At 42.5% G+C, this 10,940-nt stretch overlaps 1 protein-coding gene across 1 annotated transcript; it reads right to left on the minus strand.

Moving 5' to 3' along the window:
- Positions 1–1,219: 1,219 nt before the first annotated feature.
- Positions 1,220–9,670, minus strand: LOC143419078 (uncharacterized). The gene is made up of 5 exons (XM_076885311.1): positions 9,595–9,670; positions 5,609–5,923; positions 3,066–3,131; positions 2,670–2,795; positions 1,220–2,169 (listed from the first exon to the last, which is right to left on the minus strand). The coding sequence occupies exons 1-5, from the start codon at positions 9,647–9,649 to the stop codon at positions 2,078–2,080; spliced, it is 654 nt and encodes a 217-aa protein (XP_076741426.1). The 5' UTR covers positions 9,650–9,670; the 3' UTR covers positions 1,220–2,077.
- Positions 9,671–10,940: the final 1,270 nt, after the last annotated feature.

The following is a 10,940-nucleotide window of genomic DNA, read 5'->3' on the forward strand; positions in this document are numbered from 1 at the left end:
TAATCTCCTGTATCTGATATGAACTTGGCTCCTAATGACACATTTATCATCTACACTTTGTGTGACCTGATCAGATCAGTCACGGCTGCTCTGTAAACTCTGTTTATGAAAGTAAGCAGCTGATTGAAACCAGTGCTTTATAAACTGGAGCGGACATCATGGGGGATGTGACAGCTCCTCAGTCACGTCATTATGTGCACCGTGGGCTCAGCACCAGCCGGGCTCGCCGTCACACCCAGACTGAAGGCATCCATTGTTCCTGCAGCAGTGTGTGCGCCTCAGGTCACAACAGGCACAGAGCTGGTATGAAAAGCATGAAGATTACACACAAGTTAATATTTAAACAATCAGCTGCTGAAAGCAGTGTTTGGATTGATGCTGCCTGAAGCTAGTTTAATTGTACACATCGTATTTAAATGCTTAAGACCAGCAGTGAGACAGGAGACGACATGAAGCCATGGAGTGTGACCACAGCAGGGAAATGAGTTACCATCAGTGTGTGAGATAAAACTGTAACCCGTCTCACAGCTGCAGTAAAACGTAACCAGAATCAGGTCTGGCAACAGAACTATGAAAGAGTTCGGACTTTCTTTTTACCAGGACTTTATAAAAGGAATTAGGATTTTCCTGCTTTGTGAGGGTAAACATGTCATTGCCAACCTGAGGAATATCAGGGAGGTGTCCAAAAACCCGCCCACGCTCAGTCTCACTGATCTCCAGAGAGACGCCCACTTCAAACTTGTGAGCGAGTCACTCATCCATGAACTGGAGCCAAATGTTGGACACTTGTTCCTCACTATCATTCACACTTCATGCAAAGGTCCCTTCACAGAAATCAAACGTACACTCTTCTAACAGTCAGGAAGTTCTTTCCTGGTGATGGCTCATCTGTAAAAATGCTCCGTGTTTATAATGACAGTAGACTTTGTGTCCACAGCTGATACAGAGTGTAACTGTATGTATGTGACCACCAATCAGTGCACGGTTACATGTCCTGAATGTTGTCAGAGCAGAAGCCCTAATTACTCCTGGCGTCAAATTCGGTCAGGATTACAGATTACTGATTACATCTGCGGTCTGTGACAACAGTGAGCCCCGCGGCTTCAAACCACAGACTGTATATAAAAGATCAACAACATGACAGCTGACAAACTGCCAACAGAAATCCTGATGTTCAAGGATCAACTTGATCAAACAAAACAAATGAAGTAAAAGTGAATTGATTCTAATCACAGTCTTTATTTCAATGGATGCAAATGTAAGTTTATAACCAGAATTTTATCCACCAGCCATACAAACACATGAAATTCTCAGTAAATCAGCATCATTCAGTCTCACTGTGGTTTTTACGTACAGATAACAACGTCAAAGGAAAGGAAAAACTGCCAAAGATCAATCATGTAAAGTCTGTCACACACACTGGAAATGTCTTTTATTGCAATATTATTACAACAGTAAACACCAAACAGCCCGGTCTGTCAGAGCTTTTCAAGTTTCCTCAAAATCAGTTTTGGTTTGTTTGGAAAGACGTCGTTCCTGTTTGGTTTAAACCAGGAATATCCAGGAATCGTTTGACATCCAGGGCCACTTACAGCCCACGTTGATCTTAAGTGAGCGAGACAAGTGAAGCTAACTACACATTTAATCCCTGAGATATTTTAACATGACAGAAGAAGAAGAAGTGCCAGTACAGGAGAACATCTCAGCGTTTCTACAGGATTAATGCATAAAATTACAGGAATATTGTGGATCTTTGGTGTTATCAGAGACTGACATCCAGAATCAGTGCAACATGTAGATATTCAGTACCTGATGAAGAAAATGTAAAAGCAGCACTGCATATCAGAAAGAGCAGGTCCACTGAGATACATGTGCCAGACTTTAAAAACCTACGACTCTCTCTATGGATGTTACAGGTTCACAGTGCAGCAGCTGCTCTTTGGATCTTTTATAGACAAATGTCTTAAAGAGACAGACAGTAAAGACAGAGGCCATATTTACTGCTATTTACTGCTTGCTGTCAGGTCCGCAGCATTAAACATGACCTTTGTAACGCTGGACGTCTGTGGGAGGTCCGTTACACATCTGCATCCTGTGTTACATTCTCCTGTCCGGAGGGTCCTCCAGGATCTTCTTGATCACACTCTTCATACCGAACCCGAAACCTTTCTGTGAACAAAAGAAAACACGAAATACGACTGATGACAGTGGATCACGTGTTAAAGACGTCACAGCTGCTCTCTGAAAGAAGAAGAGCAGCTCTGCAGATGCAACAACACTGAACATCTCACTGAGGTTTAGTCGAGCTGTTTCTACAGATCCAGACTGAAAACAACGGACACAAGAGATGCTGACTGTGACTCCTAATGTCTCTCAGTGTGGTGGACACTTCATTAAGTTCATATTAACAACCAGCTGCAGCTGATGCCTGCAGGCTGCTGACCACAGCGTGTGATGGTATTTGTTGTAATATCTGGATAAAAGCTAGAAATGATCAAACCTTCAAAGGATTTTGAAATCTGACTTCCTGGTTTTGCTTTCAGTGACACAGACTGAGAATCTGTCAGCTCATCGTGTCTCATAGTGAGAAAGTTCATTCATCACAGGTGAAGGTAACCCCACAGGAAACTAACCCTAACCCACACTCTTACTTTTACGCTCAAACTGACCTTTGATTTGCTCACGATATTTAAACAGCAGCACAGCACAGCCGAGAAGAACGGCCAACCCACTCAGTACAGCAACACCAACGATCCAGAGTATCCAGTTCTTTGGAGGCGTAGTTGGTTTTGGACCTGGAACAGACAAAAAGGAGACAACAAGTAGTTTCACTAAAATCAGTGATGTTTATTTCAATGATGAAATTCATGTGAAATATTAAATATTATAACTAAAAACTTCAATAGGAAATCCAAGTACATCACAAAAAATAGACACTGTGAATTAAGAAAGGCGCTCGTCTCTGCCAGAGCAATATAGAAATATAAAAACTGCCCATGTCTGCAGTAATAAATGCTGATGTTTCCATACTGATATATGGAAACGAGCCCTTGCTGAAAACTCACCAGCGGTGCTGTGATCAACTGACGTTTGTGTTGGTGTTGCCGGTGTTGAAGAATAACTGGACAGTTCTGGGGAAACAGGAGGAGTTCATTTAGAGCAAACTCAAATATCTCAGATCAAACAATAACCTCAGCAGCTGAAACACTCAGCGAGCTGAGGTGTGACGGTGGTGGGAAATCACACTCTGAACATGTGCACAAATGAATGTGTGAAACAGACGTTCAGTGTCAGAAAGAATCGATGTGACATCTGTTAAACAGCCGCTCGCCTCATGAGCTCACGTGTGTAATTAAATTAGACAAATTTGGCTGATCGTGAGTGTTCAAATATGGCTTTGTGCATGATATAATATTATAACTATTGAAAATATTAACCTCCTAAGACCTGAAGTCTTTCATGGCGTGTATTTAAAAATTTTCGTTGCTATTTGGTTTGATTGGGACTAGAGCTGGGCGATATGAGATTTTTTCATATCACGATATGTTTTTTTCATTTCAGGCGATAACGATATCTATCACGATATCAGCCAAATAACTATATTTGTAAGATTTAAATGTGCCGTTGCTCACAAGTAAAATGTGAAATAATCAGCAGCTTGTTTTTATTTAAATATTTATTTCCCATAATAAGTTCAACAGGGTAGATGTACTTAAGGAACATGAGACTTTTTCAGATAAATAAAGGCAAATATTGCAAACTACACAAAAGGCAGCCGCTAAAGCGTTTAAGTTTCAAAATAGAACAAACGAAACAGACTAAATTGTCAATTCCACTTAGAAACAAAATATTAATTCTAAAAATAAATCTTAGTTTGTTTTACAGAAGAACAGACAAAACTGACTAACTTTTGTCAATATCAAATAAACTGAGAACTAAAAGGAAATTCTCAATCTCTCCTTGTTGTATAGCTGAGCTTTTCAAACAGTTTTAACAGTTACTTTAGTCTGACAAAAGCCGAATGACGAATTAGCGCTTCCAGTCAGAGACACGTACACGGGTATTTTTGAAAACAGAGATTTTCCGTTTTCGTTTTAAAAAATAATCCCGTCCACACATAAAGGCAGAAATGAAGGAAAACGCTGCTATGAACATGCCAAAGCAGCAGGTGGCACTAGATTCCTAACCGTGCAGAAATGTTGGCCAATCAGAAGTCTAGAAGCCTCGGTGGGAAAAAGTAAACAAAGCTGGGGCATAGAAGCAGAACAGAGTCGTATGTGTGGAGGGACAGTAACTGTGTGTATATGTAAGCATTTAAACACTGCAGAGAGTAGAATTAACAGTATTGTAGAAATTCATTTCACCGAAACAATAACGTGGCGCACAGTGTGACGCATGCTCCAGTTTATTGTATTTCCAGACTTGCTTTCGGCACATTTACAGTGCACGCTACTCTGTTTTTTGTCAGACTTGAAATAGCCGAAATACCTTCACACTACGGAGCTTCTATGGCTCTTCCGTTCGACAATCTCTCCGGCGTTGGAACCATCATCTGTTTTCTCTTCGGTCACGCTCGGTTGATTTTTCTAGTTGGCACACTCATTTCCTCCATTACCCGCTGGCTGCTTCCCAAACAAACACACGTGCGGCTTGGCACTTGTGCTGTACGAAACAAGTCACATGACGTGACGCTGCGGCTGTGATTGGTTCGGCTCTGCGCTACTTAATTTGAATTGGCTGACCTTTTTTTTTTTTTTTTTTTTTAAGAGGACAAGAGCGGCGAGGTCTATCGTGATAGTTTAATTTCTCTATCGAGTAAAAGTTATATCGCGATACATATCGTTATCGTTCTATCGCCCAGCTCTAATTGGGACCCAATGAATGTAAAAACAAATAATTACCAGATTTTTTTTTTCACTTGATTTTTGTTTCTGACAAGAATGAGAGCCACATATGAGGACATTTGTTTAAAATTTCGATAGAACAGTGGCAGTGTAATGTCCTCGTAAGTGGATATCAGGCCCTTGTAGAGAAATATGAAGTATTTTGGTCTAGACATCCAAAAATGTGATGTCCACATATGTGGACGCCAGGTCCTAGGAGGCCAAAGGAAAATTTTAAAAATTTTAAATGAAACTCAATTTCCCATCAGCCTCTGACTTTCCCAGGGTCACTGTCACATCTGATAATGAGTTAATGATGCTGATGCTTTTATTGTGAAGGATCCATGCTGAATGGGTTTTTAATGTGACTTCATGATTTAACCTAAGGAGCTTGGAAAGAAAAGCATATGGACTTCTGTAACTTAAAGAAGTCCATATGCTTTTCTTTCCAAGCTCCTTAGTTTCTCGTAAGGCCCTGAGTTATGCACATTCAGTAGCTTCTAAATTAACACGTCACTAATAAAAGTCCTATTATCGAATAATGTATTTTCCACACTCCTTAAATTTAAATTTAAAACACTCCTTAGACTACGATGACCTGGATGACTGAGAACCTTCACAGAAATATTCATGATGTAACATTTCTCATAATAAGAAGAAATAATGGTAAATAATGTGACGCTAACTAAAGTGTGTTTGTGTTATGTGACTATACTACTACTCACCCACAACAGTCAGGTTAAAGCTTTGAGATGACCCATTTTTACTGAAGATCTCACAGTTGTAGAGTCCGCTGTCGTTGGCAGTGAGGGATCGAATCGTCAGAGATCCGTTTGCATCCAGCTGGAACTTTTCTGATAGTTTAGTCTCAGATGTTCCATCATCATAGCTGATGATGACTTTGTACTTCGGACCATAAGACCAGACAATGTGAGCGTCTCTGTCTACCTCGGTGGCTCCAATGTGCAGGCATACATCCCCTCCAACCTTCCCCACCACTGGTTTAACATCCCTCTGTCCACGAGCTCGACACACGGCCACTGTGAGAGACAGAGCGGGACACAGAAGAGTGGTGGTGTTATGACTCAGCCCCGCCTGTGTGAGTGAACTCGAACCAGAGTTTGGAAGATACTCCACCGAAAATCCTGCTGTGCTAGTTAAACAACACGGTTTCTATGGAAACCACAAGGTTATTTTTCCAACATCAATTTGTTGACAGACTTTAATTTTCATTTAATCTCGACTATGAATCAGGACTCAAACATCATGGTGGAGTCTAATTACTCCATCACCTCTCCCCCACCCTGCAGAGGTGGCACTTCCCTGTGCACTAAAAGACAAAACAAGAAAGGCAAGATGTGTGTACATGTGTGTGTGTGTGTAAACGGGAATTTCCTGCTACATGGCTTTAATACATAAAAGAAGAAAACCACCTCTCTGCTGTTGTATGCAGGACAACTTGAATAATTTTAGCTTTTCTGACTGTTGCATTATTTGATGAAGTGAACAGACTTAAATATTTTACCAGTGTGCTACTTAGCTCAGTCCCAGATGAGGCACGTGCACTCAGAACAACTGATGGTTTTTAAAGAAAAAGAAGAAAAGAAGAAAAAGAAGAGACACACACACACACACGTGAGGTTGCATCATTATAAACACATCCTTTAAAGTTCAGCCTGCTGAGGCTTCGACACCAAACATGCAGGCATGGTGAGCACGCTGGAGGAGTAGTGTGGGAGCTTGTTCTGTGAGAACATCTCCACCTCCATCAAGGTCACAAACACCAGAACAGCAGCGTACTGCACCGGTGTCCAGAGCTCCCACGGAAATTTAAGTCAGCACATCCTGGCTCCACAGACGTGCTAAGGGCCAGTGGCGGTGCTAGCCTGTTTGGCGCTCTGGGAGAACACTCCCTCTGGCGCCCCTCTATGCTGTTGCATGCTGGGGCAGCAGGTTGAGGGTCACAGATGCCAACAGACTAAACGAATCCGTAAGGCCAGTAATGCTGTGAGGATGGAGCTGGACTCTGTTGGGTGGTGTCTGAGAGGCAGATGTTGTCCAAGATAAAGACAATGTTGGATAACACCTCCCACCCACTCCATGACATGCTGGCTACTCACAGGAGCACGTTTAGTAAGAGACTGAGAGTACCCACAATGCACCACTGACCGACACAGGAATCATTCCTGCCTGTGGCCATCTCCCTGTACAACTCCTCCATCTAACACACTGTAATCACTGCAGTAGTTACAGCCTTTTTACACACTCTTTATTACTCTGTAATATTCTTATCAATGTTCTTGATATTTATTTATAATCACCTCTGTTAATCCTTCATATTTATAATTGACTGATCTGTATATATTACTGCTATTTCCTAAATGTGTAAAAGCTGTAACATAAGGTATTGTTTGGAGTTTAGTCTGTTACTATTTTTACCATTTCTTCTTGGAGCAACTGTAACCCACATAATTTCCTTAAAGATTAATAAAGTATTCTGATTCTGATTGTTCCAGGATGACCTGCTATTATCCAATCACACGTCTGCTTACCTGCATCTGTTGCTGGTTTCTCCTCCTCTTCTTTTCTCTTTTTTTCTAAACTGATCTTTTGAACTTTTCTTGTCCATCTTCCATCGGTTTAATTTTGCCCTCCAGTATGAACACCCATCCCCTACAACCTACACCTTAGTTCACAGATTCACTTTGTCTGAGGTTTATTTCTGGGCTTTCACACAACCCAGGATTCAAATCATGAATACACAATGGGCTTGGATTTACAACATTATGAATGAAATGTCCCGTTGGAAGCAGCGGGTCTCCCTCCCCTGTCGACGGGTTGTGTGAGACTTTAAATCATTAAACTGTAAAATATAAATTTAAATTGTTATTGATCCTTTACTCCGAGTCCTAAAGTGTAGATTTATTTTCTTACTCTTCTTATATTTATTGTTTGTTTACTTGCACCGCTGTAACTGGAGCCTCGTCGTCTCGTCTCTCTATGTGCTGGACTGTCTGTAGCGGAGATGACAATAAAGTTTACTTTGACTTTGACCGGCTCCAGCCGGTCAGAGAATCCCCCGCCGCCCCGCCCTCTCCTCCAAGCAGCAGGCGTACCTGGCGTGTCGGCAGGCATGAGGGCGGGCACCATTTTTTTTTTTCCCGATGCCCGTGATGCCGCCCTGGGCAACATGTCGCCCGTATCAAAAACCGCTACTGCTAAGGGCAGGTAGAGAGAAGGACTCAGAACACCGAAGCCCAAGCAGGGTACCAGGCGGCACGACCCAGCCGCAACGGCCCACCCCCAAACGAGCGAGACAGCAGACCCCAAACGGCACCCACCCGATCCCCACACTCCCTGACCCTCTCCAGTTTTTCAAGTATCTTTATAACTGTGATATTGTACCTACATTTTTACCAATCCGGTTCTTTTTGGCCTCTTAAAATATGGGTACAGAACTACTGTAACATTCCCCTGTCTTAGAGAGACATTTATAATGTCAGCGACAATTTTAACTGGAGTTTTAACTAAACAAAGTCAAAAGCTGATCGCGCCTTCAACCTGCTGACTGGATCTCATTCGGCACAGGCCGGTCACCGGCACTCCCGCCCCTCCAGGAGCGACACACACCTTGCTGTCATCTGCACTAATATCCAAAATGTAATAACCTCTAACGCCACCTGTTTGCTGTGCGAAAGTTTGACAAACGCAGATTTGTCTTCAAAAAAGGCAAAGGAGGCAATTTATAATTAAAAAGGCGAGTTACTCACACAGAGCGGAAGACCAAGCAGCTCATCCTCACGCACGAGCAGCCAAAGAATGTGAGGAATTGGACCGCTTTTTAATCTGTCACTTTCTTGCCTCACTGCTTCCTGCTGTGTGTGACGTCACGCCCTGCGGATACTGTTTGTGCCCAGTAAAAGTTTCGCGCTGCCGTGATTAAAGTTCCAACCAGACACTGACAGACACACACTTCACCATCAGTCGGGATAGTTACAAAGCTGTATTACCGTGTGTCAGTAATCTGACAGCACTGACTACATCTGCGGTCTGTGACAACAGTTAGCTACCAAAGTGAAGCTGATTACACATTTAATGCAGCTCAGCCCTCCTGTCTTTAGACTGTCTGTGTGTGTAAACAGGGGAATTTCCTGTTAAACTTCTTGAATCAGGGTGCACATGTAAGCACTGATCTGGTGTGGCGCACAGGAAAACCTGTTTATCAGGGTGTGTTCTGGGTCTTACAGGTGTTCTCAAACAGGGGTACATTTTTTCTCCAAGGACCTCTTTATAATCCTCATGCTGATAAAACAGTTTGCTTTATGATCAGATGCTTCATTTGTTAGCACTTAAAGACTCCCAACATGTTTGGGTCTTCCATCATTATTCCAATAAAGTCAAACTCAAAGTATAATTTTAGCTGGGGTGGACAGACTTAAACATTTTACTAGCATGCAAATTAGCTTGATCCCAGATGAGGCACGTGCAGACCCCCTGCACTCAGAACAACAGCCCAGTGAGAAACACATCACTTAATACTTCAGTTACACACATGTTACTGTTACACACACATTAGTCCTCTGCACTAACATCCCAGCTGATGCAATGAACTCTAACGTGACCTGTTTGCTGTGTGAAAGTTTTGTCTACACAGGTTTGCCTTTAAAAAGGCAAAATATGTAAATGATGTTGAAAAAGGAGAATTACTCACACAGAGGGCCAAACACAAGGAAGATGAGGCAGCGCATTGACGGAGAGCAGCTCATTCCTCAGCAGCAGCAGCAGAATGAGAGTGTGACAGACCTGCAGGCTATTTATAAACAAGACCCGCCCTCCAATGTGACCGCCCACTCTCTCTTACATCTGTGTTACTGCTTCCCGCTGACTCTGAGGTTACTAGTCAGACCCGTTCACAGAAGTACCGCTCGCTGTTGATTCAACCACGACTTCAAGACATGTGAGGACCAGAGGAAAAGTTTCCACACTTTCAGTTAACAAGTGGTTGAATCTGAATGCAGTTTAATAATAATAATGCCGGTGACACGTTTGTTCACCACATTGTGGGACTATCAGGACTATCTGTGAAGGTCAACCATACTGCACTACAGAGGAAAATAAAAGAGAAACTCTCAGCCAGCAGACAGTGCTCAGGCAGCACTGTTACAGCACTGTCATGTTGACATTGATGCCCAAACTCTCCCCTTTCATTTGATTCTGTTCTGCCCCAAACGTGAATAAAAACCTCATTCATCCAGAGGTTGCTGACAAAAGGTTAAGAATAGATAAGGACCTGAACTTAGAGGATGTTTACATACCAGTGACTCAACAAGGTGAGGAGCACAAAATCTCTCAGCCCCAGCAGCCCTCCCCCAGTCCTCCAGTGCTCCCAGTCCTCCAGTCACACACTCACACAAAAACTTCCTTCAATATTCCAAATCAAAGGCGGTTTTGATTTGAATCTTTAGTTATTTTGCACCCCAGGTGTGGATGGTGGCACCGATTACATGTATTAACCTGTCTCACAGTATTGTGTGAGCTCACTGTGTGAATGATCAGAGTCAGCAACAGTCAGTTTACTGTCCACACATTCACAATTAGTGGCTATAAAACACAAATGAATCTAAACATGCTGAAGCGCTTTGAAGTTTTCAGTTTGTGGCTGTAATTTGTCCTGATGTTCTCCAGCCTGCAGCTCTCACACTGCTGAAGCACAGAGACGCATGTCCGACTGATCCGGTCAAGACTGGTGTATACTCAGAGGATTTCCTCTCCTGCCTGTCAGATGTGTTTTATTCTGACCTTCAGTCATTTACAGTCAACCATTTAGAGACTTTTTATTAACTCAAAATGATTGAAAGCATTTGAATTCTTTGTGAGTAACTGTGAATGATCTCTGTCTCTCACTTAGATCCAGGCCTCAGTGTCCGCGGGACGTTTACAGCCCTGATTCTAGAAACACTTTTAATCGTTAATGATGAGGCCTCGTTTAAACCTCGCCTGTTTAAACGCTCCAGGTTTAACACTTTAGTTTGTGGGCAGATCAAAGTGAAATTAATC

Source organism: Maylandia zebra, linkage group LG6 (assembly GCF_041146795.1).
Source record: "Maylandia zebra isolate NMK-2024a linkage group LG6, Mzebra_GT3a, whole genome shotgun sequence".
Lineage (NCBI taxonomy): Eukaryota > Metazoa > Chordata > Actinopteri > Cichliformes > Cichlidae > Maylandia > Maylandia zebra.

What these genes read in the sequence shown, in the direction of transcription:
- LOC143419078 (XM_076885311.1), bottom strand. Translation starts at nt 9,649, where the DNA reads ATGAGCTGCTCTCCGTCAATGCGCTGCCTCATCTTCCTTGTGTTTGGC. An exon ending in CCTTGTGTTTGGCCCTCTGT is followed by an intron (nt 5,924 to 9,594) that starts GTGAGTAATTCT and finishes TGTCTCTCACAG; the next exon opens with TGGCCGTGTGTCGAGCTCGT. An exon ending in AGTTGATCACAGCACCGCTG is followed by an intron (nt 2,796 to 3,065) that starts GTGAGTTTTCAG and finishes TGTCTGTTCCAG; the next exon opens with GTCCAAAACCAACTACGCCT.